General features: G+C 39.3%; 2 protein-coding genes across 9 annotated transcripts in view; one reads left to right on the top strand and one right to left on the bottom strand.

Moving 5' to 3' along the window:
* The window catches only part of SLC25A40 (solute carrier family 25 member 40), a 67,384-nt gene continuing 39,734 nt past the window's right edge, over positions 1-27,650 (bottom strand). Inside the window, exons 1-12 of one of the 4 annotated variants that reach the window (XM_075827635.1) lie at positions 20,860-21,109; positions 20,647-20,772; positions 14,611-14,714; positions 12,926-12,985; positions 12,545-12,651; positions 10,290-10,357; positions 9,260-9,381; positions 8,732-8,905; positions 5,094-5,203; positions 3,728-3,809; positions 2,029-2,109; positions 1-146 (exon numbers count right to left, since the gene is read on the bottom strand). In XM_075827635.1, coding sequence (XP_075683750.1) covers positions 25-146; positions 2,029-2,109; positions 3,728-3,809; positions 5,094-5,203; positions 8,732-8,905; positions 9,260-9,381; positions 10,290-10,357; positions 12,545-12,651; positions 12,926-12,985; positions 14,611-14,714; positions 20,647-20,772; positions 20,860-20,909 — 1,206 coding nt within the window. In that variant the 5' untranslated portion in view covers positions 20,910-21,109 and the 3' untranslated portion in view covers positions 1-24. Of the gene's footprint in view, positions 147-2,028; positions 2,110-3,727; positions 3,810-5,093; positions 5,204-8,731; positions 8,906-9,259; positions 9,382-10,289; positions 10,358-12,544; positions 12,652-12,925; positions 12,986-14,610; positions 14,715-20,506; positions 20,600-20,646; positions 20,773-20,859; positions 21,110-27,650 lie in introns of those variants that run through there. The other 3 variants (XM_075827636.1, XM_075827638.1, XM_075827637.1) reach the window with 3 other exon arrangements.
* Positions 21,436-27,650, top strand: part of DBF4 (DBF4-CDC7 kinase regulatory subunit) — a 34,637-nt gene continuing 28,422 nt past the window's right edge. For 2 of the 5 annotated variants that reach the window (XM_075827632.1, XM_075827630.1), the window contains exon 1: positions 21,602-21,687. Coding sequence is in view for 3 of the 5 variants with exons in the window: in XM_075827628.1 (XP_075683743.1) it covers positions 21,589-21,687 (99 nt within the window). In the remaining 2 variants the exon portion in view is untranslated. Of the gene's footprint in view, positions 21,688-27,650 lie in introns of all 5 variants that reach the window. The other 3 variants (XM_075827628.1, XM_075827627.1, XM_075827629.1) reach the window with 3 other exon arrangements.

Here is a 27,650-nt window from a genome sequence, read left to right as displayed (position 1 = left end):
TTCTGTCCGGCATGAGGCGGAAACTCAAGCGCAATTTTTTAACTGTTGCTCATTATTTAACTTGCGGAAAAAAGCTTTTCCAAATTCGTAGGTGCTGATCATAATGGCGCAGGCCGGGGCGATCTTGATTAAGCGAGGACTCAAACCTGCAAAAGAACATCAGAGACATCGTACACAATACTGCGGACTGCATCATTGTTATATGTTTTTTAGAGTGACCTATGTATGAAATAATGGGCCCAATTACGCCGTGACACATCTAAGTAAGTGGATAAGTAGAGTCTCAGAAACCTAGATGGCAACCTCTGTGTAATGATAATCATAAAGGTGGTCACCGAGCTTTCCCAGACACAGATATAAATAAAGACTGCTATATAGAGTATTTACCGACTTGGCAGAGCGCAGTTTTAGTGGGTTGTCCGTTTTCAGCAAATGACTGTTATTTCTGCATAATTAAAAGTTATACAATTTTCCAATATACTTTCTGTATTAATTCCTCACGGTTTTCAAGATCTCTGCTTGTTGTCATTCAGTAAAGAGCTTCAGGTTTACTTCCAGTGGATAAAACAGTGTCCTGGTCATGCGATGGAAACACAGGTGGTGGGATCATTAGAAGACACAGCTCTGATACTGTACATACTGTAACTGTAACGATCTCAGCACCTGTGTGTCCATCACATGACCATGGACAGAATTGTATCCACTGGAAGTAAACAATAAATGTTCCTACTGAATAACAACAAGCAGAGATCTTGAAAACTGTGAGGAATTAATACAGAAAGTATATTGGAAAATTGTATAACATAAATTATGCAAAAAAAAAAAAAGAACATTCATTTTCTGAAACTGGGTATCCCCTTTACGGGGATCTCCAAGTATGGACATTTATAGCAAATCCACAGAATATGCCATAAATGCCCGATAGATGTGGGTTCCACCACTGGGACCCGCACCTATCATTAGAACAGGGCACACTGACCGCCGTCCTACCTACTCCGGGTCTTGCTGCTCCCCAGCCACAGTCTGACCAGGTGGTCACAAGTTACAGAAACAGCCAAGGTCGCTGAGCTATGCGGTTTCAGTAACTCCCATAGATCAAATGGGAGTTCCGGAAACAGTGTAGCACGACGAGCTATGCCGTTTCTGTAGCGTTCACGTTTCGCATAGCTCAGCTATTTCCAGAGCTCCAGACCACCTTGGCAGATAGAGGTCAAAGAGCCTGACAAGGAAGTACGGGGGTCAAGGGGTCCCGTTCTAGAGATTGGTGTCGGTCGCATCTATCGGACATTTATGGCATATGCTGAGGAGGAAGAGGAAGTATAGAGACTTGAGGGGGCAAGTAATGCCCCAAATTGCAAGATTAGTAACTAAAACTACAGTTACTCTTTAGTGAAAAATCAGTAAGGCCCCATTCACGCGACTATATTTTTCATTTGTAATTACGGACCCATTCATTTCTATGGGCTACTGACACCTTTCCGTATTTTTATGGATGGGTGTCCGTGCCGTAGAAATGATAGAACATGTATTTTTTTTGTCCGTAATTACGGCACGGACTCCCCATAGAAGTCTTAGGGCGCTTCCATAATTATGGACGGCTACAGATGTGCATCCGTAGCAGTCTGTAATTACGGAAGCATTGCTAGGCGACGCCAGGGGAATACCCAAGATTTCTCCCTGTTTTTTTTTGCAGATCCGTAAATACGAATGCGTTACAGATGCACTACGGACCGTATTTACGGACACCCTTCCGTATAGGCGGATGATCTACGGCTGTCTATAAATGATTATGGATCCGTATTTACGGATGGATGAAAAATACGGTCATGTGCATGTGGCCTAATCCTTCCATCATTGGATTTACAAATAGCACTGTTACATGGCAGTGGTGCCACCTGCTGGCAAGTATATGAAGAACTACGTGTTTTTATTATGTCATGAGAGCTTCCAAACAGTTGATGCTTTACAGGGAACAAGGGAGTGACAACCAGAGACGACCCAATGAAAACTCCCAAAGAATAAACTCACCAGCAAAAAGACCCCTGAAGCCGTTCTCAGACATTATTGTATGCATTATCTTCCATGTCGAAGTAGACCTTTTCTGTGCATCTAAATAAAAACAAAACTTATTAAATTAGGCGCATTTCTGTCTGAAAGGGAAATCTACGCCAGCTCTCTGGGGTAAATGATAGTAAATTTGTCGGGCTGCAACAGGCCACACCCCCTTTAAAGGAGCAGTGCTCTGGGTGGCGTAAATTAATTCAAAACCAATTTGCAACTTTTGATGCATTTGCGATTTTTCTACGACACAGAAAGTTTAAATTCCCCCCAAAGATTTTAGTTGTGCTTTAAAGGACTCAAGGAATTTTTTTTTGTGGGACAAGTTAAAGTTGTTTTTGAAGCTCTTTGGGGTACATATAATTATATATTACGAGCGTGATGTGAAACGGACATTAAGGCGTACCTGACGTTTTAGGTGACTATGTTTGTACAACTATTTTTAGTCATTATAGGACTTGTATATGGCGTGTATGATATATAATGGTCTATTTTGTACCAGTTTTCCTCTATGTATGCTTTCTCTCTAATGGTCAGTTTTTTTCTAAACTAGGAGGTCAGAGATCCAGTTCTCCTAACTCTCTGTAGCACAGCCTCACAAGCAGCAGCATGAAGGATATCATACAGCAGGAATGAGCAGTGTAGCTGAGAATCCAGCACTGGTGTGAGATACAACACTTACTAGAAGCAGCAGCGTCTGTGTGTGTGTTTCCCTTCCTCTGTCTCCTTCCCCCCTCCCTCTCCCTCGACTTCTACGGGCAGCTGTAACCTGATCCCTCAGTAAGAAGACAATCCGTCTCGTCTCTCAGGGTGGACTTTAGAAGTGGATGCATTAGTATCCATTCTAGACAATACTCTGTAAGGCCCCATGCACACGACCATAATTTTGATCCGCAATTATGGATCGTAATTGCAGATCAAAATACTGATCCATTCATTTCTATGGTCCACGGACACCTTCCCGTATATTTACGGGTAAGTGTCCGGGCTGTAGAAATGACCCGCAAAAAATAGAACATGTCCTATATTTTGATTTTGTGGACGGTGCTCCCACACTTTATAATGGGATCATGCGGGTGACAGTCCGCGGCCATGTGCAGGGGGCCGAAGTCAAAAAGCCCGGACTCCAGACTGATACATTGTAGCAAACTACAAGAGAGATTTGTGCAGCTGCGGATGTGTTTAGCTCACAGAGCATTGTCTAGACTTGATACAATTATATCCACTTCTCAGCTGAGAGCAGGACTAGGCATGTACAGGTTTGCAGCCTCTGAATGTAAACAAAAAAGTGTCCTCATTCAGTGACAGTAAGCACGTTTCTTGAAACTGGTGAGGAATTGAAACACAAAGTATAGTAGAAAGTTGTAGAACTTTATAGTTTTACAGACATCAAGTTTTTATTTACATAAAACCAGAAAACCCCTTTAAAATTTATGAGATAGGCATTGTCAGAGGACGTCCCTAGGCTGTCGGTATAAAACGACAACAACATGATCACTTTCTCCAAAATATATGTGACAGTTTGGGTACGATCTCCTCCCAGCTGCGCCAGTACTCACAAGTTAGATCGATGTATGGGAACCAGCGTGGATTGTGCGTGTTGAAGAGATAAACATTTTATACGTACGACTTTCTAAAGGGAAGAAAAAAAATATACTTAAAAACTTACTGTGTAACACCTCCAGTTCTCCAACTTCAACTTGTCTTCTTGTCTTCACAACATCAAATGGTAAAGTTACTACAGCAGCAATCTGAAATACACAAAAGATACTTTTATCCAAATTTATTCACGGAGGACGTATTGAACGGTATCCGCACCTTCCACTATCTCCTGATCCATGAGCCGGACTCCCACAGATTGCAGGAATGAAAGGCTAAGGACCTGTTCACACCTGCGTCGGGGTTCACTTCGTGGGTTCCGTCAGACCTTTCCCTCAGGGGAACCCACAAATGGAAACTATACGGAAACCATAGCTTACGTTTGCATTACCATTGATTTCAATGGTAATGCTTCCGTTGCAAATGGTTTCCGTTTGTCTCCTTTTGGTTCCGTAAAGTTTCCGTTATTTTTGTGGAATCGATAGCGTAGTCGACTGCGCTATTGTTTCCGTTCTTTAAAGCACTGTGCTCCTTTGGGGCAATTGCTGACAGCTGAATGAGAATGTCCATAAAAACGGTCTCTTTATTCTTGCAATATGTACTTTATTTTTATTTTTTTATCCAAATAGATCCACAATTCTGCGCTAACTAATTTCTTAATATATCTTTATAGCGGTCGGTGCTACATTTTTCTGATACAGAGCTCCAAATCCCGTGTAGAGTTGTTAAATGATTGAATTCCGGTTGCCTGCAGTCGACTTGAGGGGGCATTGGAGCTTTATTATGGAGTATAATGTATAAATGTATGCCATAAGATTCTTAGCTCCCCCTAGTGGTGGCTGCATGCAGCTAGAATTTTATCATTCAACTCTATATCTCTGCAGGGGATTTGGAGCACTGTAGCAGAAAAAAAAAAAAAACGGCGCTCCAAAATATTTTTAAGAAATAAATCAGAATATGATGGAGTTTTTAATGCATTATTACAAACATCCAGGTAGTTAATAGAAAAGAGCACATAAACAAGGAAGCAAAACTCTTTGGCTACTTGCCACATTCCGGTCAGAAGCCGTCTCAAAACTCTACTTATTAAAATGACATAATCCCCAATCAGGAAAATCTGGGAAACAATCAGATAGTCGTCAGATTTGACGTTCTGGACTTTTGGTAGTCCGGGTAAAAAAAAAAAAAAAAAAGTCATAACTGTGCAATGCCAACCATAATAGACATCACCCAGCTTTCCCAGAAACGGATACAACTAGGAAACAGCTGAAAAGAATGTCTACCTGTATAAAGGTGCAATAGATAAAACAGTTATTTTAGTGCTCAGCATGACAAAAAAATATTATAAAATATTAAATAATAAACTAATAATAGTAAAATAATAATAACCCAAAAAGATTAATATTTTTTATTATCATCATTAATATACAACTTACCGATCCAGACAAGGCCCCTGACGCAAAACAAATTGAGAGGGTCGGTTCGGTTTTGTTGTATCTCTGACACAGCCACTTTTTTCCAAGCTCATAATTATACCAGTACATTGCTGCAAGATAAAGGAATAAAACAGCATTGTCAGAAACTTACTGGATCTGTCACCTCACCTGACATGCCTGTTTTAGCAAATAGTTTAGTAAAAAAGACTATTCTGGAAATCCTTGTTAGAACTCTACATTGCGCCATTCCTCCGTTATTCCTCCTAGAAATGCATGAATAAATTGTCAACTGGATGTTACCATTCACCTTGTCAAAGGGGGCGTGTCCCTACACAGTCTCACTCTGGCAGCACTGATTGAACATTGTCAGTCTATTTAGGGACAAACCTCCAACTAGTAACACCCAGTTGTCAATGTAATCATACATTTCTAGGAGGAATAACAAAGGAACGACAACGCAGAGTTCTAAAAAAAAGATGCTCCAGAAATTTTATTTCACAGTGAATAGAAGTACTTACTTAACGGACGTGTCAGAAGAGGCGACGGATCCTCCTGTAAACTGTGAATCTAATAAACTCTGCCAACAACCAGATTTAAAAGGTCTAGCAACTCGTTTGTCAGGAACAAGCAGATTTATAAAAGCCTCTTTACACTTTAGAAAAAACATGAGTCACTTTTTGAATACATTACTTATAAGGTACTGATTTTGATTTATAGCCTGTATTAAAGTCCAGAGCTGCCTTCACTATTCTGCTGGTTGTCATTGGAAACAGTCGACAAGCTTTTGACAGCCAAATCCCTAATAGCTTAGCTCCTCTAGTACAGTGGGGAAGTTACTTTTTCTTGTTTTGTCACGTTACTATATAGTGCCTGGTCTAAAGACTGCAAATTACTAGAAGAAACTCTGTGTAGACAATGATAAAATGATATGGGATTTCAGCTCTGAAGCCTGCAGAATTGTGAACGCAGCTCTGTAGTATAATACAGGCTGTAACTCAGGATCAGTGAACAATAAGTAATACAATGTATTTACAAAGTGACTCAATTTATGTAGATTAATTTTATACTTATACTGTAAATTGGTGTTTAACCCCTTCGCACACCTGGACGTTGTGGCACGTGCTGGTGCAGGGAGTGATGTATGGAGCGGGCCCACGCGCTGAGCATGCCCCATACCCTGCAGGTGTCAGCTGTGTATTACAACTGACACCCGGGACAGTGATTGCACTGATCCTGCCCGTTTTACCCCTTAAATGCTGCGGTCAATCGCGACGGCAGCATCTGAGAGTTAAAAAGAGGGAGGCGACCCCCTCCGACAGCTCATCGGCCCCCATCGTACCGATGGTTGTCATGGCAGCCCAGGGGCCTAATGAAGGCCACCTGGTCTGCCTTCACTCTGCCTCTGTTAAGCCGTGCTTCTGGCAGGGCTTAACAGAAGCCTGTGAAAATTAGAATATACTGCAATACATTAGTATTGTACCAGCTGGTTCAAGTCCCCTAGGGGGACTAATATAATGTGTAAAAAAAAAAAAAAAGTTAAAGAAAGTTATTAGTAGTGAAAAAAGTAAAAAAAAAACCTCCCTTTTCCAATTTTTCCTCTAAAGTAATGTAAAAAATAAACAAAAAATTGGTATAGCTGCATCCGTCTAAAACTATTACGATATACCCTTAACTCGCACGGTAAACGCCATAATCGTTATTTTTTGGTCACCTTAGCTCTCAAAAAATTTTTCATAAAAAGTGATCAAAAAGTTGTATGTGCCAAAATCGGGTAGCAATAAAAATAAGCCCTCACACCGCTCAATCCACGGAAAAATAAAAAAGTTCTGGCTCTCAGAATGTGGTGAAACAAAACAATTTTTTTCTTTGTAAAAGTAGTAAAAAAAAATAAAATACAATTATATATATATATAAATAAAATAAAAAAAACTATATCAATTTGGCATCATTGTAATCATATTAAGCCGCAGAATAAAGTTAAGTTGACGTTTTTACCGTACGGTGAAAGCCGTAACAACGAAACCCAAAGGACAATGGCGGAATCGCATTTTTTTCCAAATTTAAGTCTGCAAATAATTTTTTTTCAGTTTCCCAGTATAAGTTACTTTAAATGGTGCCAATATAAACTACAACTCCTCTCACAAAATATAAGCCCTCACACCGCTCTATTGACGGAAAAATACAAATATGGGTCTTGGAAGGCGGAGAGTGAAAGACAAAAAAGCAAAAAATGGCTCAGTCCTGAAAGGTTTAAGGCCTCATTTACACGAGCGTAATATACGCGCGTGCGACGCGCGTGCTTTTCACGCGTGTCGTACGCACCTATATTACTCTATGGGGCAGTGCAGACGATGCGTGAATTTTGCGCAGCGCGAGTGCGTTGCGTAAAACTCACGACATGTTCTATAATCGTGCGTTTTTCGCTCATCACGCACCTATTGAAGTCAATGGGTGCGTGAAAACCACGAAGGTCGCACGGAAGCACTTCCGTGCGAACTGCGTGATTCGCGCAAGAGCTGTCAAACTGAATGTAAACAGAAAAGCACCACGTGCTTTTCTGTTTACAAACATCCGAACGGAGTGTCTTAGACATGAGCGAACCGAACTTTACCGGGTTCGGCCGAACTCGTTTTGACCGAACCCGGCAGGAGACAGTCACTGTCCAGGGTGCTGAAAGAGTTAAACTGGTTCAGCACCCTGGACAGTGACTTCCGATTCCAATATACGTGAACGTGTAAAAAAAAAAAAAAAAAGTTCTGACTTACCGATAACTCCCGGCTTCTTCCTCCAGTCTGACCTCCCGGGATGACAATTCAGTCCAAGTGACAGCTGCAGCCAATCACAAGCCAAGCACAGGCTGCAGCGGTCACATGGACTGCCGCGTCATCCAGGGAGGTGGGGCCAGATGTCAAGAGAGGCGCGTCACCAAGGACGCGTCACCAAGGCAACGGCCGGGAAGTTCTCGGTAAGTACGAACCTCTTTTTTTTTTAAACAGGTTACTCGATATGGTGATCGGAATGCACTGTCGAGGGTGCTGAAAGAGTTACTGCCGATCAGTTAACTCTTTCAGCACCATGGACAGTGACTGACGTCGACTAGCCTCATCTCTATGATGGCGGCTGCGCGAAAATCACGCAGCCGCGCATCATACACGGATGACACACGGAGCTGTCAAGTGCCTTTTGCGCACGCAAAACGCTGCGTTTTTTGCGCGCGCAAAACACACACGCTCGTGTAAATGAGGCCTAAAAGTGAACATATACTTTAGGTGCAGCTACAGAGCCGTGGTTCATCTATGAATTATAGCTACTGCTCCCCTGTTCACAAGAAGTTGTCACAGCCCCGCCCATGTAACTGGCATCACTAGTAGGACAGGTTGTTTATATACGGACATATCTGACTTCAATGAATCTAACACTCCTTGTCATAAGAGAAATAAGAGGAGAGGGAAAAAAAAAAAAAAAAAAAAGAGGAGGGTAAAATGAGAGAGCGTAAAAAGATAGAAAGAGACTAAAAAGAGTGAGGAAAAAAAAAAAGATTTTTATATAACTAATGGTCATAATAAAATCATATCTAACGTCTTTATAGATTATGTAAAGATAAATATATTTTTTGCCCAGTTTAAAAATGAACGTACCAGAGAAGGGAACATCTCTCAGGACAGTGGGGCCCCATCCTTTCCAGAGGGACCTCCAGCCTTCTTTAACCACAGAGCTCTTTATACAGGACGTCAGCTCCTTGTAGGACAGCGGTCTGGACTGCATTTTCGTCCTGATCAGCTCTAGCGGACTGATGAGAGTAGCCGAACCCACTGAAAAACAAGAATAAATTTTTTTTTTTATACATCTTCACTTTGGTCCATTCCTCTGCTGTTCCTCCTGGAAATATATAAATAAATGAACAACTAGGTGTTACTATTCTGATCAATGAGGCTTGTTCCTACAAAGTCTGTGCTGACAGTAATCGGTGTGTAGAGACACACCCCATTGACAAGGGGAGGTTACACCCAGATGTCAATTTATTCATAGATTTCCAGGAGGTGTAACAGAGGAACGGTCCAGATTTCTAAAAACAGATACTTCCGCATTGTTATTTCATGGGGAACACACGTATTCACTAAAACAGACTTGTCAGGAGAGCGAGAGGTCTCTGAAGCAGGACTCACATCTGGCTGCGGCTCCAGCAATGAGGCACGCGCTCTCTACATTGCTCAAACGATGGATCAATATGTCCCGAAGTTGGTCGTAACAAGTGAAGTAGATCGCAGTAGCCGGTACAGCCATTACTCTGTGGACACAAATTATAATACTATAAAGTCATATTTATAGACACCAAAATGATAGCGAGAACTGGACAAAGACGCGACTGTTAAAAGTTATTACATTGTATTATTGCGGTGTGTGTCCTGGCGACAGACCCGCTGGTGCCAAACTTGAAGGGTATATTCACACAGGGCAGATTTGTTGAAGAAATTTCTGGGGCTAAAAGATGTTACATAGATCTGAATGGGCTGTAGTTTCTGCAGTAACATACATTTCTGTTATGCCCCGTTCAGATGTTTGGGACAGTTACAGAAATTTCTGCAATAAACCTGCTGTGTGTGAATATTCCCTAAAGCAGCGCTCTGCAGCCTGTGGCTATGCCGGATTATTAGATTCCAGATTAAAGGAAATTTTACTGTACAAACTAACAATAGGTCTGTGCCGATTTGTAGCGCAGATCGTTATTTCACGTCTTACAAAAGTTTCTTAAACTTTCTATTTGTATTCTTTAAATACAGAAGTTCTACTCAACAATAAGGCGGGGTTCACGCAGTGTTTTTTCTGGAATTTTGAGGCAGATTTTGATCTGCCTGCACGCCGTTTGCCACGTTTTTCGCCCGCAGCCATTGAGCGCCGCAGGCAAAAAATCGCAGCGAAATAAGCTTTCTCTGCCTCCCATTGATGTAAATGGAAGGTCAGAGACGTAAAAGCCTGAAGATGGGGCATGTCGTTTTTTTCCCGCGAGACGGTTTTTCCGCTCGCGGGAAAAAATGCCTTCGCCTCCCATTGAAATCAATGGGAGGCATTTTCGGCCGTGTTTTGGCGCGTTTTCAAACGTGGTTTCCGCGTCCAAAAACTTAAGTGTGAACTGGTCCTAAGAAATAAACTAAAAAAAATAAATAATCATTTTATAACATAGACCGCGGCACTTACAATGTCGGTGGGAGACCACTCCAAAGAGACCGGATACCTTCATTTCTGACAATTTGGACGAATGCATCCTGAATAAAAACAAAAAACAAAGAAGAAATGTAAATGAGGTTAAAATAAAAACTTTAATAGAAACTGCTCATGGCTTTACTGCAACCGTATTTCCCTATGGGGACAAAAGTTACACGACAATCCCAACACGGTCAGAATTCTTGTGATTGTTGCAAGTCATCGACAACTTTTTCCCGCGATTTTACTGCCCTATGTCACCGTGGAGCCCTAGCCTTAAAGAAGATTTCTTATAAAAAAAAATTAAAAATAAAAAGTGTCCATTAATTGGTAAAACGGAAAGAACAGTAAAAATCTTATATTTTTTTTAAATACTATTTATATTACTTACGAAGATTTTCAAATTTTTCTGTCCATTTGTGGCGGCCATCTTTGCAAAAATAATAACCGGAATTATCTTTTCTGAAACGATTCTTAAAACGGTCACTTTGTGGTTGATAGAACACGCGGACTAATTATAATCAGTTTGTGAAAAGTTAATTCACGGATGACGACCAATATGGCGGCACTTCCTGTAGTCACTTTTTCAAAAATGTCCGACACAACTAAACAGAAAAATTTCTCTGTAAAAGAAACATAAATTGCAAAACTTTGGCTGCTGCTGTAACTTCTGATTTACTGGTATACTGCACTTTTATAAAGACCTATCCTATTTCCGTGACGGGATCCCCACCCCCGACTTATCTGCTAAATTGGGAAAAGAATCTTAAGTTTACTTTCACGACTAAGCAAAGGGACCGACTGTATACATCTAAATCTCTAGAAGAGGATTACAGGAGTCCAAAGTCCCAACCAGGTGGTACAGGGTTCCTTCAAATCTACACTGGTTATACCGTCAGTCTGCCCAAATCACCCGCCATGTTTCTGCTCCATCTCCGCGACATCCCGTCAGCGCTGCAAGAGTCTGTATACCAACACTATAGAGACCGCCATTCAAATGTGGTTCAATAAGATACAGGAGGTGATGAGGACGGACGATCTTACAGCTCAAGAGACGTTCCTCAAAACCTGGTACCATCGGATAACAATGCAGAATTCAGGTCTCATATGAGGAGCGTGCCTTGGCTTTTATTTTTTATTTCCCTTCCTTTTCTTCTCTCCCCAGGCCCCCCCCCCCCCGCCGGGAGATCACCCCATGTACTTTTTGTTCTCTCTTTTCTCCTGTTCTCACTGTACTAATACACGGGTTAATGTAATGTTCAGATTCCGATTCAGGAAACCATTTTTTCTGGATACACTGTTTGCGGTTGTATTGATTTTATTGGCCTACGAGCCTAAACTATACGCTTGGTGTTTTTTTCGTATATAAAATTGGAAAAGAATAAATAAATAGAAAAAAAAAATAAAAAATACCTACTCTAAATATCAATTTGGGTCAAGTTTAGGCGATACAAGCAACGGATATTGATCCATTTTTCATCTTTGCTACTTATTTACATCAAATAAATTCTAACAGATACAGGGTCCTATATGTAATTTTATATATATATATATTTTTTTTTTTTTAAAGTTGTGATCTAGTGACTGATCTAACACTTGTGACATTGGTCTCACCCACGCCTGACCCATTAAAGAAGACGAACTTTGCAACTTTTCAATAGATCTCTTGTCTCCGGACAGAGCGCCAATGTCTTCTTACATATAAATCACGCCGGTAAAACAGAAGCAAGCGTTACACTGAGAAGATGGTATTAACAATAAAGTGATAAAATTCTGGCTGCTTGTAGCCACCACCAGAGGGCGCTCATGGTATACAGATTTAGGCACCATACACACGACTTATTTTGTATTTTGCGGCCCGTAAACATAGGATCAGTAGTCCTTTTTTGCGATCCGTGTGTCGTAAGTGTGTCCACTGCATATGTTCTGTATGTTCCATGTGCTTGATTAAAAACGGGCGAGACCGTGCCGCAAACACAGATAGGAACAGGACCCGCTCCTAGTTTTGCAGCTCTTTCCCGAAGCCCGCGTACGGATCAGTGGAAACCACAGCCATTTGAGTGGAGCCTTATACTGAAGTCAATGGGAGCTATATAAATAAATATGTAGTAAGCTCCCCCTAGTGGCGACAGAATTTTATCATTTCATTCTTCAGTCTTTATTTGCTTTGCTGCAGTTTCATCTCAACAAATGACACAGCAGCAAATCACTGGCCGCAGCAGTGACGTTAGTGAGGTTGTTGATCTTACCGTGGTTCCTGTGAATCGCCCTGGAGCTTTATACCACGCTTTGCCGTTCCCATTCAGACACACACACAGGTGATCCATGAGCCCGTTGCAATATACAAAGCATTTCCCTAATAGAGGACAAGCAATGAGAATTGTTATTACTACACAAGTATACACCACCGGCTCATATAACACTGACACTGTGGGAATCGGCGGGTCACAGTGCGAACAAGTGACATATTGGCAGCCGGGATATTTCGGCAAAAAAACGCCCGGTAAGAGGATAACCTTATCTTTTACCATGTGTCATGTACAAACGGGGGCCACAATAAAAATAAATAAATAAATAAAATTGCTGGAGTGTCACTTTAAGGTCATAAAGGGCAAACACGTACAACTTACCTTTAGTGAAAGGTTTGCTTTGAGCTTGAAGTCGAATCTTAACAACATCCAGAGGAGTTACTAGGAGAGGAAATCATATAAAACATGGTCAGTGACATTTTACTTGAGGAACCATCAGAACGTGATAAATGTAAGACACAAATTACATAAAGCGGATCCGTCAGCTGAATATTCGGCACTAGGTAAAGGCAATATTTTACAGGGACAGGTCCGTCCTCCTATTAGCAAAATCGGCATGAAAAAAAAAAATATTGGACAGTTTGACTAATAGGAGCAACTAAAGACTCCTAGTTATTAGTCCGGTGTATTCATGAGCAGTGCGCTCCCTCCGCCACTCCCCGCGGTGATTGACGGGCTGCGGTGTATGCAGTTCACTGTGAGAAACGCGTGGGGGGAGGGGGCAGTGCTCTTTTAATGAATGCTTCTAAATAGGAGTTCAGTCTATTATTTGATCACTCCGATTGTCCAAACAGCACAATTTTTTGGGGGGCCATTTTGGCTAATAGGAGAATGAACCTGTCCCTGTAATATCCTGCTTAGTGCGGCCTCTTTAGCGGACATTGCTTCAAGCATTGCCCAAATCAAAGACGTGAGTTTGATTAACATTTGCGCTGCTTTCCTGAAATGTCACATGCCCACTTACAACTCTTCCAGTACCCACCAAAGGGGTTTTCCCAGTAGAGCTTATATCACTTGGACACGCCATAAATGTAAATATCTGTGGGGTCGGACCCGCTGTGTACCCCACCAATACCAAAAAGGAGAAGATATGGCCGTGTACTCGCAGCAACTCAATATAGTGATTGGAGGACAACCAAGGTCACTCAGCATAAACTCAGTATAATCTGGTGTTTTACTATCTTATTTTTTCTCCAGGAATCAATTCTAGGAAATCTTTGTTGTATTTACGTGCGGTTTTGCATGGCATATTTTGTCTCCATTCAAGTCAATGGGGAACAGAGTCGTAAAGTAGGTAGTCCTTCCTTCACCATGGGTAACGATTCAGCTTGCTGGGCAAGGCACCAGTAGCACATGCCAGCCCCCCCCCCTCCAGCTACGCCGCTGATGGTGAAAATAATGATTCACGTTGTTTATGACGGATCGTTTATGATCTGTTAAAGCGTACCTAACTTTTCAGGTGACTTTTCTGAATAAGTGGTCACATGCGTATACATGAGGAATAACATTATTTCTGGCCATGGTATGACTTGTATTCTGCATTATTTAGCAGTTTTCCCCTCTGCAGGCTCTATGTCTAATTCTCTGTTTTCTCTGAGCTAGTGGGTGGAGCCTAACTGCTATCATGTCTTCTATACACTGCACAAACAAGAACAAAATACAGCTCTCCTATCTATATCTATCCCATATATAGAAGCAGCAGCAACATGGTGGAGATTATATAGCAGCAATGAGCAGTGTAGCTGAGAATCCAGCACTGGGGTGAGAAATAACACTTACCAGCATGTGTCTCCTCTCTCTGCTCCCCCTCCCCTCTCCACATACTTCTATGGGCAGCGTATCTGTATCTCTTTCTGAACCATAATCCGGTAAATATCATTAGGATGAACTTGTAATACATTTTCAATTTTGAGGGAAGCTGGACAACCAGATTGTAAGTTGGAAATGTCGCAGGTTACTTAGATACAGTAGAAAGTGCTTGGACTGGATTGAAATTAGATTCTTACCAAAGAGTGACGTAAGCAGAGCGCCTGCAGAGGACGCAATTATCTGCTGGACTGCTGTGATGTTGGTAGAAGCGAGCGCTGGTTCATTTTGTTCCTTCATTTTTCTATGAAAAGAAAGGTTAAAATATTTAAATACCAACCATCCAATGGCCCCACTAACATTAGTCACCAGTGAATAAAAGTAAAATTTCAAATCAAATGAGCTTGGGCGCAACGGCACTCAGATAAACGGGTTGTTGGGAAGAGCCAAGCGTTGTGGCCGTCATGAATTGTCAAACGGAGGTCCTGTGGATATGCCATAAATGTTGAATATGAAAATATATTTTTAAGGTATTTCTCACTTATTTATTTTTTTCTTGTAAAGCTGGGTCACAACCAATACAGACTAAAAAAGAAAATAGCAAAACGGCGCTTTTGGCTCCGGTCTAAAAATTTAGGAGCCAAAAGATATCTTTTAGTAGCCAAATTAAAAGTCAACATTACTACATATAGTATAAACCAATTACACTAGACCGTGGAATGACCGGTGGCAGCGTTCACACTAGACCGTGGACTGACCGGCGGCAGCATTCACACTAGCCCGTAGACTGACCGTTAGCAGCATTCACACTAGACCGTGGACTGACTGACCGGCGGCAGTGTTTACACTAAAACGGAGACTAACTGGCGGCAGCGTTTACACTGACTGAACGTAGCGTTTATAAAAAATACCGTTCTGTCTTCCTGCAGCCACCACTAAGGGGAGCTTAAAGAGGCTCTGTCACCAGATTTTGCACCCCCTATCTGCTATTGCAGCTGATCGGCGCTGCAATGTAGATTACAGTAACGTTTTTATTTTTAAAAAACGAGCATTTTTGGCCAAGTTATGACCATTTTCGTATTTATGCAAATGAGGCTTGCAAAAGTACAACTGGGCGTGTTAAAAAGTAAAAGTACAACTGGGCGTGTATTATGTGCGTACATCGGGGCGTTTTTAATACTTTTAATAGCTGGGCGTTCTGATGAGAAGTATCATCCACTTCTCTTCAGAACGCCCAGCTTCTGACAGATCACGCTGTGTCGTCACTCACAGGTCCTGCATCGTGTCAGATGAGCGAGGACACATCGGCACCAGAGGTTACAGATGATTCTGCAGCAGCATCGGCGTTTGCAGGCAAGTCGATGTAGCTACTTACCTGCAAACGCTGATGCTGCTGCAGAATCAACTGTAGCCTCTGGTGCCGACACGATGCAGGACCTGTGAGTGACGACACAGCGTGATCTCTCGAGAACACGGCTGTGTCTGCACTGCCAGAAGCTGGGCGTTGTGAAGAGAAGTGGATGATACTTCTCGTCAGAACGCCCAGCTAGTAAAGTAGTAAAAACGCCCCGATGTACGCACATAATACACGCCCACTTGGACTTTTAAACACACCCACTTGGACTTTTGCAAGCCTCATTTGCATAACTACAAAAATGGTCATAACTTGGCCAAAAATGCTCGTTTTTTAAAAATAAAAACGTTACTGTAATCTACATTGCAGCGCCGATCACATGCAATAGCAGATAGGGGTTGTAAAATCTGGAGACAAAGCCTCTTTTAGAGCTTACTTCATACTGTTATACATTGAACTCCCATGCCCCCTCTAGTGGGGACTGCAGGCAGCTAGAATGCTATGTGTTACATGCAGCAATAAAAAAATTAAAATAAAAAATCTTTGGGCTCCAAAGTCTAAAAATTTAGGAGCCACATTATAATTTTTTATTTTTTTAGCATTTGATATGCAACATGTGTTAATCCAAACTAAAAATATCTCCGTTAATAGGTTAAATGTATTAAAATGACCCTTATTAACACGTTGTCACGTCGAATTGCTCAATAACTTCTTGGCATGAAGCAGTCCGGAGGAAAGTTCATGTAAGGAAACATAATAATTAGAGCACAGGTATAGCAAATAAACCACTTTAGAGAATTTATTAACAGGTTTACACCACTTTTGTTACACTTTTATAGCACAAAAATGTGCAACTTTTTTCAGTTTTACGCAGCGCAATGCATTTTTAAAAAAGGGCCGTCACTTGACAAAACGGGCTGGGCTAATGTGGTTTTGACAAATTTACACCAGAAGCTGACGTAAATTATAGCGTAGAGCTACACCAGAAGTGCTCCCAATTTATAAAGAGAAGGGGTTTGTTTAGGTTACAAGGGTTATCCCACCACATAAACTTCGCTCTATCCACAGGATAGGGTATTAGTGTGTGTTCACTGGGGGTCCCACCGCAGGGACCTCCACGATAAGAGAGCGGGGTTCCCGAGGCCACTTAATGATCAGAGCAGCGGTTTAGCATGTGCGCTGACTCTCTATTCATGGGACTGCCGGAGCTAGCGGAGTGCAGCTCGGCTATGCGCTAAACTAACTTAACTGTATGCCATACAGTTCCATACATCGCCCCTAGGATCCTGTGTAATAGAAATGTATTCCGCCTCTGCACTGAAAAGCATTGTCGAACTTGCAGTTCAGCCCAAAAAAAAAAAAAAGTTTGCACGCACATACCCCCAAACATGTGCCACAAGGATACCCTTTTGGGTAAATAACACCCTATCGATGCGATTGGCTTAATTGTCAAGAGCATTCCCACAGGTCAGGATATTGAGGTTGTGTAATGCACTATAGCAGTGGCCTGCAACTTGTGCAAAACGACAACTCCTAGCAGATCATGCTGAGAGTTGTAGGTTTGCAACAGCCGGAAAGCCACAGGTTGAGACCACTGCTCTATAGCGTGCACGCAAGGTCACCTAAATCTAGTCTAGCGCTGAACATCTGTAAGGCTTTATTCAGATGAATGAGTGTAAACTCGGACATGAAAAACGGTTGTATTTTACGTCCGAGTCGCACCCGTTTTCATGGATCCCTCAAAGACTTAAATCTATTGAGGGATCCGTGAAAACGGACAAGAACAGGACATGCCATATTTTATCACGGGCCCTTCACACGGTCTGTTAAAACACCGGCCTTATGAACAGCCCAATTGAAATACACGCAGCCGCGTGGCGGGCGTTGAAAAAAACAAAACAGCCGTCACACGTACTACATTTACGTTCTTCTGAATAAGCCCTAAAAGCGGTAATAGACGTGAAATTCCCCCTAACCCTACAAGTGTTCGGTCTACACACCTAAAGAGTATCTAAGCGGGTCTGCGCTATATATAAATCTACACATATAATATACCAACCAACAAAACGGATGTCTAGAGATGATCATTCAGATTTGCCGCGCTCACATGACTGGTTGTGCCGTTAGACAACACCTCCCCCATTGTGTACATACCGCCCACTGGGTTACCATGAAAGATGGCAGCAGGAGGCCCGGAGAACAATTTTTTATTTTTTGAGGATCGCCCACTGTATATATACAGAACGGGTTTAAGTGTGTTGCCCGAGCTATAGGGCTGCGAATGTCACGTGCCGGTAAAGACTACCAAGAATCCTGGAGAGAAGACAGGAGCAGTTTTCACCACAATTATCTTCACCACGATTGCAGGCACGGCCGGCCGCGGGCCGCATTTTCGGGCCGTGCTGCCATACAAAGTATGGCAGCACGGCCCGTAAAAAAAGTAGGAGATGCTTCATAATTCCCGGCACGGTTCTACGGCACGGACACCTATCCGTAGCGATACGGAAAGGTGTCTTCGGCCAATAGAACCGGGCGGGTCCGTAATTACGGAGATTTTTTACGGTCGTGTACATGGGCCCGTGGAGTGGAGAAGTAAAGTATAAAAAAACATAACATGATATAATAAAGTCTCCCAGAGGCCTTTTCCCGAACTTTGAGGGACAGGCCAGAATAATAATAAAAATAAATAAATAAAAATTACATATAAAATCCACCACCAAAAAAATGCTCCCCTCGCCAATCATTCTCATAACGCTAGACTAGGGTTGCACGATGCATCGAAATATCGATACTGTTTCATGCCGTGCACCGTCAAACGGCTCAATACCGTCACTTCATGTATTTCGATACTAAGTTGTGCGGCCGCACAGCATAGTATTGTACCGCATGTATTCAGAGCGGGTCTGCGGCTGTGTAATCCAGTCACTGCCCCGCTCCTGACAATTGTGCGCGCGCGGTCAGAATGATGTGATGCGGCCGGCACTGCACTAATGAGTGCCAGAGAACATGGCGCGCGCACAGTAAAACACCCCCATGTTCTCTCTTCAGTGCCGGCCGCCTCACCCCATACTGACCGCGCACGCACACTTGTTGTCAGGAGCGGGGGCAATGGCCGTATTACACAGCCGCAGCCCTGCTCTAATGGCAGAGATCAGAGAAACCTCTCATCTCCGCCGCTATTCCCCTGAATGCTGTGTTCAAAGCTGACTGCAGCATTCAAGGGGAAAATTAGAAAGGGGATGCCCCTTGGATCGCATCACAGGGAATCCCCGAGACGCAATTGAGGGACATACCATATATGGGCAGAGAGCCCAGGGTCCATTGAAGGACCCCAGGGCTGTCTTACCATATTTCCTGTTAGGGCATACTGAGGTATGTCCTAACAACTGCCTGTCTACTATCAGTGTATAGATATATGCCTGTCTACTATCCGTGTATAGATATATGTCAGTATATTAAAGTTTCAAAATAGGAAAGTAACAAAAAATAATGTTACATTTAAAAAAATGGAGAAAAAAAAAAAAGACAATTTTTTTTATAAAAAAAACATAAAATAATAAGGCTCAATACAATATACACATTCAGTATCGTCGCGACCGTAATAATGTGCACAACAAATTTATAGCGTCATTTATGATGTTTACGCTGTAACGAAATAAAACAAAAACAGCTCTTTCACTCATTAATGTGAGGCGCGAGGTGTGATGATGAATTTAGTACCTCCATGTGCCTCACATTAATAGTAATTAACCCCATCATGTACCTCACACATTAACCCAATGTTGTCCATTGTGACTGTGAGAAACATGATGGGGTGAATTACTATTAATGTGAGGCACATGGAGGTTCAAAATTTAGAATACCTCGTGCTTCACATTAGAAAATCTAAGAACTTTATTTTTTAAATTATTGTTGGCAAAGTATCGTTTTGGTATTGTGAAACGCAATACTACACGAAGTATCGGCATCGCAGTCCAAATTCTGGTATCGTGGCAAGTCTACGCTAGACCTGAGCCAAAAACCCTGAGGGTATGTGCACACACACTAATTACGTCCGTAATTGACGGACGTATTTCGGCCGCAAGTCCCGGACCCAACACAGTGCATTGAGCCGGGCTCCTAGCATCATACTTATGTACGATGCTAGGAGTCCCTGCCTTGCAGCAGGACAACTGTCCCGTACTGTAATCATGTTTTCAGTACGGGACAGTAGTTCCACGCAGAGGCAGGGACTCCTAGCATCGTACATAAGTATGATGCTAGGAGCCCGGCTCCCTGCACTGTGTTCGGTCCGGGACTTGCGGCCGAAATACGTCCGTCAATTACGGACGTAATTAGTGTGTGCGCACATACCCTAAAACAGACATGTAATATATCAAAATATACGGCAGACAATGAAGATCACAAATAAAAAGTCTATTTAAGAGTTACACTATATTATTACCAAAAAAAAGTGAGCTCAAATTTTAAATAGCACATTATTTTTACTTTTTTTCAAACTATAAGCCTAAAAATGCAAAAAAAATTACAATTATGTATATAAAACTTATAAGAAAAGTAACCTGCGTTGATCACGAAAAAAAATATTGCAAAAAATCCCTAGGCTGGACCAACAAATAAAAAAAGTTATAGCCGTTTAACGAACGCATGATAAAAATGACTAAACATTGTCCGGTCCTGGTCCCGGTGGGGTCATACATTATAATAAATACACATTTCTGTAGGACTGAAGTTTGACATACAAATTAGTAACTACTCTTTACAGCAGGTTGCAATGCAACTATGATAGAACTACAACCCTCAGCATGTCTGGCACCTCCGCTCTGCTATTACAGCTCTACCACATGTTGAATTCTCACTTTCCAGCCAACTTGTACTGTACCTTTGACCTCTTGCGGTCAGCTGTGTCCTGCACCAATGACCATATGTCTGTGGGAACTTTGTTGTCAGTGACCTCTTTAGAGCACAGGAGCAGTAAGTGCGCAGAACAGATCGTAGATCATAATTCCTGTGGGTGACACCGAGGAGGCACGATCACTACATGTGGTTTAGCCTAGGACATACTGTCTGCTGTACAGTTACACAAGATACACACCTCTGTAGGAGGAGCATACGAGCAGCAACTGCCATGTTTGAAATGGGCATATATGCAGCTAGACAGCCGCTACAACCTCCATATAACTAAAAAGGAACGACTATGTCTCCGCATTACTCGCTTTTCCTCATGAATATTTAATAATTAAATGCTTGTTGTCAGGAACATCCTTGAGTCAATACCAGAGAAAGAACGCTCTGCCCAAAACAAACATGTCTGCTGCTGTCAGCGGCCTATTAGTCACATGACGTGAAAGGGTTTTCTCATTGGCTGGGTCACTTGACATTTGCTGTGCTGCAGGTTTGCATTCGATAAAGCAGATTCGCAGCAGAACCTTCCGTTACAGAGAATGTCATCATCACAGCCTCACACTGTTGCAAAAAAAAAAAAATTGGAAATCATTTATTTTGCTGCTGTTTATTATTGTTTTATATGTTATTACTTATTATATATATTTTTATTTCAGATTTATATTTTTTCATATTTTCTCGGCATAAAAACAGGCGTGAAATGTACAAAGCATAACAATCAAAAGGGGTTTTCCTGGATTTTTTCTATCTAGCCCTTTAATTTATGAAGAATAACAGCGCTTTCCATCTATGTTTTTTTTAAAAAAAACTCTCCTTCATTTTGTATGGCACCCACTGACCTGAGCATCGCTTCATATCAATATTGCAGCGGCACTAAGGCCTATTCTTACACCCCCCCGGTGGACCCCGTTATAAGTCAATGACGTCCGTCGGGTGCTGCTTGAATTTGTGGTATAATGGATCCTGCATAATAGTTTCTGCAGCGGACATTCCCAGGGAAAAACTGTACCACAAATTGGTGAGACTTTTCATCCGGAAATCCCTGTGTGGAAAAGGGCGGATATTCTGTGTACCTTTAGGGTATGTTCACACGACAGCGTCCGTATTGGCTGAAATTACGGGGATGCTTTCAGGAGAAAACAGCCCCGTCATGTCAGCCGTTACGGCATGTGCAGGCGCTATTTCGCTGCGTCCATTACGGACGTAACTGGAGCTGGTTTCCCATGGAGTCCATGGAAAACGGCTCCATTACGTCTGAAGAAGTGACATGACACTTCTTTGACGCGGGCGTCTATTTACGCGCCGTCTTTTGACAGCGACGCGTAAATATACGCCTCGTGTGAACAGACAAACGTCAGCCCATTGCTTTTAATGGGCAGATGTTTGTCAACGCTTTCAAGCCGTATTTTCGGACGTAATTCCAGGCGTAAAACGCCCAAAATACATCCGTAAATAAGCCGTGTGAACATACCCTTACTCAGCGTGTGAACTTACCCCTACAATATGGGGTTATCTTATATATGGCGCTATTATCTATTGCTACTTATGCTGCTGTTGCATTTTCCTGCCACTAGGTGGTGGGGGCCCATCTCATTTCGCTTTGGGACCCTATGAATCCTACCCCTAGTTACACCCCTGCTGCCACAATAAGGGTGATCCCACTCTGGAACCTCACTGGGTAACACTGCAGCTCTCCCTGTGTAATATATATGTATAGTGTGTAATGTGTGTATAGTGTGTAATATATATGTATAGTGTGTAATGTGTGTATAGTGTGTAATATATATGTGTATAGTGTGTAATATGTATAGTGTGTAATATGTGTATAGTGTGTAATATATATGTATAGTGTGTAATATGTGTAGTGTGTAATGTGTGTATAGTGTGTAATATATATGTATAGTGTGTAATATATATAGTGTGTAATGTGTGTAGTGTGTAATATATATAGTGTGTAATGTGTGTAATATGTGTAATATATATGTATAGTGTGTAATATGTGTATAGTGTGTAATATATATGTATAGTGTGTAATGTGTGTATAGTGTGTAATATATATGTATAGTGTGTAATATGTGTAGTGTGTAATATACAGGGTGGGCCATTTATATGGATACACCTAAATAAAATGGGAATGGTTGGTGATATTAACTTCCTGTTTGTGACACATTAGTATATGGGAGGGGGGAAACTTTTCAATCTGGGGGTTGACCATGGCGGCCATTTTGAAGTCGGACATTTTGTATCCAACTTTCGTTTTTTCAATGGGAAGAGGGTCATGTGACACATCAAACTTATCGAGAATTTCACAAGTAAAACAATGGTGTGCTTGGTTTTAACGTTACTTTATTCTTTCACGAGTTATTTACAAGTTTCTGACCACTTATAAAATGTGTTCAAAGTGCTGCCCATTGTGTTGGATTGTCAATGCAACCCTCTTCTCCCACTCTTCACACACTGATAGCAACACCACAGAAGAAATGCTAGCACAGGCTTCCAGTATCCGGAGTTTCAGTTGCTGCACATCTCGTATCTTCACAGCATAGACAATTGCCTTCAGATGACTCCAAAGATAAAAGTCTAAGGGGGCCAGATCAGGAGGCATTTCTTCTGTGGTGTTGCTATCAGTGTGTGAAGAGTGGGAGAAGAGAGTTGCATTGACAATCCAACACAATGGGCAGCACTTTGAACACATTTTATAAGTGGTCAGAAACTTGTAAATAACTCATGAAAGAATAAAGTAACGTTAAAACCAAGCACACCGTTGTTTTTCTTGTGAAATTCTCGATAAGTTTGATGTGTCACATGACCCTCTTCCCATTGAAAAAACGAAAGTTGGATACAAAATGGCCGACTTCAAAATGGCCGCCATGGTCAACACCCAGCTTGAAAAGTTTCCCCCCTCCCATATACTAATGTGTCACAAACAGGAAGTTAATATCCCCAACCATTCCCATTTTATTTAGGTGTATCCATATAAATGGCCCACCCTGTATATGTATAGTGTGTAATATATATGTATAGTGTGTAATGTGTGTAGTGTGTAATATATATGTATAGTGTGTAATATATATGTATAGTGTGTAATATATATGTATAGTGTGTAATGTGTGTAGTGTGTAATATATATGTATAGTGTGTAATATATATGTATAGTGTGTAATATATATGTATAGTGTGTAATGTGTGTAGTGTGTAATATATATGTATAGTGTGTAATATATGTATAGTGTGTAATATATATAGTGTGTAATATGTGTATAGTGTGTAATATATGTAGTGTGTAATATGTGTATAGTGTGTAATATATATGTATAGTGTGTAATATGTGTATAGTGTGTAATATATATAGTGTGTAATATGTGTAATATATATGTATAGTGTGTAATATGTGTATAGTGTGTAATATATATGTATAGTGTGTAATATATATGTATAGTGTGTAATATGTGTATAGTGTATAATATGTGTAGTGTGTAATATTTATGTATAGTGTGTAATATATGTGTATAGTGTGTAATATATATGTGTATAGTGTGTAATATGTGTAATATATATGTATAGTGTGTAATATGTGTGTAGTGTGTAATATATATGTATAGTGTGTAATATGTGTATAGTGTGTAATATATATGTATAGTGTGTAATATGTGTATAGTGTGTAATATATATGTATAGTGTGTAATGTGTGTAGTGTGTAATATATATGTATAGTGTGTAATATATATGTATAGTGTGTAATATATATGTATAGTGTGTAATGTGTGTAGTGTGTAATATATATGTATAGTGTGTAATATATGTATAGTGTGTAATATATATAGTGTGTAATATGTGTATAGTGTGTAATATATGTAGTGTGTAATATGTGTATAGTGTGTAATATATATGTATAGTGTGTAATATGTGTATAGTGTGTAATATATATAGTGTGTAATATGTGTAATATATATGTATAGTGTGTAATATGTGTATAGTGTGTAATATATATGTATAGTGTGTAATATATATGTATAGTGTGTAATATGTGTATAGTGTATAATATGTGTAGTGTGTAATATTTATGTATAGTGTGTAATATATGTGTATAGTGTGTAATATATATGTGTATAGTGTGTAATATGTGTAATATATATGTATAGTGTGTAATATGTGTGTAGTGTGTAATATATATGTATAGTGTGTAATATGTGTATAGTGTGTAATATATATGTATAGTGTGTAATATGTGTATAGTGTGTAATATATATGTATAGTGTGTAATATATGTAGTGTGTAATATATATGTATAGTGTGTAATATGTGTATAGTGTGTAATATATATGTATAGTGTGTAATATATGTATAGTGTGTAATATATATGTATAGTGTGTAATATGTGTATAGTGTGTAATATATATGTATAGTGTGTAATATGTGTAGTGTGTAATATATATGTATAGTGTGTAATATGTGTATAGTGTGTAATATATGTGTATAGTGTGTAATGTGTGTAGTGTGTAATATATATGTATAGTGTGTAATATGTGTATAGTGTGTAATATATATGTATAGTGTGTAATATGTGTAGTGTGTAATATATATGTATAGTGTGTAATATGTGTATAGTGTGTAATATATATGTATAGTGTGTAATGTGTGTAGTGTGTAATATATATGTATAGTGTGTAATATATATGTATAGTGTGTAATATATATGTATAGTGTGTAATGTGTGTAGTGTGTAATATATATGTATAGTGTGTAATATATATGTATAGTGTGTAATATATGTATAGTGTGTAATATATATAGTGTGTAATATGTGTATAGTGTGTAATATATGTAGTGTGTAATATGTGTATAGTGTGTAATATATATGTATAGTGTGTAATATGTGTATAGTGTGTAATATATATAGTGTGTAATATGTGTAATATATATGTATAGTGTGTAATATGTGTATAGTGTGTAATATATATGTATAGTGTGTAATATATATGTATAGTGTGTAATATGTGTATAGTGTATAATATGTGTAGTGTGTAATATTTATGTATAGTGTGTAATATATGTGTATAGTGTGTAATATGTGTATAGTGTGTAATATATGTGTATAGTGTGTAATGTGTGTAGTGTGTAATATATATGTATAGTGTGTAATATATGTATAGTGTGTAATATGTGTATAGTGTGTAATATATATAGCGTGTAATATGTGTAATATATATGTATAGTGTGTAATATGTGTATAGTGTGTAATATATATGTATAGTGTGTAATATGTGTATAGTGTGTAATATATGTGTATAGTGTGTAATATGTGTAATATATATGTATAGTGTGTAATATGTGTGTAGTGTGTAATATATATGTATAGTGTGTAATATGTGTATAGTGTGTAATATATATGTATAGTGTGTAATATGTGTATAGTGTGTAATATATATGTATAGTGTGTAATATATGTAGTGTGTAATATATATGTATAGTGTGTAATATGTGTATAGTGTGTAATATATATGTATAGTGTGTAATATATGTATAGTGTGTAATATATATGTATAGTGTGTAATATGTGTATAGTGTGTAATATATATGTATAGTGTGTAATATGTGTAGTGTGTAATATATATGTATAGTGTGTAATATGTGTATAGTGTGTAATATATGTGTATAGTGTGTAATGTGTGTAGTGTGTAATATATATGTATAGTGTGTAATATGTGTATAGTGTGTAATATATATGTATAGTGTGTAATATGTGTAGTGTGTAATATATATGTATAGTGTGTAATATGTGTATAGTGTGTAATATATATGTATAGTGTGTAATGTGTGTAGTGTGTAATATATATGTATAGTGTGTAATATATATGTATAGTGTGTAATATATATGTATAGTGTGTAATGTGTGTAGTGTGTAATATATATGTATAGTGTGTAATATATATGTATAGTGTGTAATATATGTATAGTGTGTAATATATGTAGTGTGTAATATGTGTATAGTGTGTAATATATATGTATAGTGTGTAATATGTGTATAGTGTGTAATATATATAGTGTGTAATATGTGTAATATATATGTATAGTGTGTAATATGTGTATAGTGTGTAATATATATGTATAGTGTGTAATATATATGTATAGTGTGTAATATGTGTATAGTGTATAATATGTGTAGTGTGTAATATTTATGTATAGTGTGTAATATATGTGTATAGTGTGTAATATGTGTATAGTGTGTAATATATGTGTATAGTGTGTAATGTGTGTAGTGTGTAATATATATGTATAGTGTGTAATATATGTATAGTGTGTAATATGTGTATAGTGTGTAATATATATAGCGTGTAATATGTGTAATATATATGTATAGTGTGTAATATGTGTATAGTGTGTAATATATATGTATAGTGTGTAATATGTGTATAGTGTGTAATATATGTGTATAGTGTGTAATGTGTGTAGTGTGTAATATATATGTATAGTGTGTAATATATATGTATAGTGTGTAATATATATAGTGTGTAATATATATGTATAGTGTGTAATATGTGTATAGTGTGTAATATATATGTATAGTGTGTAATGTGTGTATAGTGTGTAATATATATGTATAGTGTGTAATATATATGTATAGTGTGTAATATGTGTAGTGTGTAATATATATGTATAGTGTGTAATGTGTGTATAGTGTGTAATATATGTGTATAGTGTGTAATATATATGTATAGTGTGTAATATGTGTAGTGTGTAATATATATGTATAGTGTGTAATATGTGTATAGTGTGTAATATATATGTATAGTGTGTAATGTGTGTATAGTGTGTAATATATATGTATAGTGTGTAATATGTGTATAGTGTGTAATATATATGTATAGTGTGTAATATGTGTATAGTGTGTAATATATATGTGTAGTGTGTAATATTTATGTATAGTGTGTAATATATATGTATAGTGTGTAATATGTGTATAGTGTGTAATATGTGTAT

The sequence above is a fragment of the Rhinoderma darwinii genome, chromosome 5 (assembly GCF_050947455.1).
Source record: "Rhinoderma darwinii isolate aRhiDar2 chromosome 5, aRhiDar2.hap1, whole genome shotgun sequence".
Taxonomy (NCBI): Eukaryota; Metazoa; Chordata; class Amphibia; order Anura; family Rhinodermatidae; genus Rhinoderma; species Rhinoderma darwinii.
The sequence above is the reverse complement of the archived record's forward strand: the minus strand, read 5'-3'. Positions and strand labels throughout refer to the sequence as shown.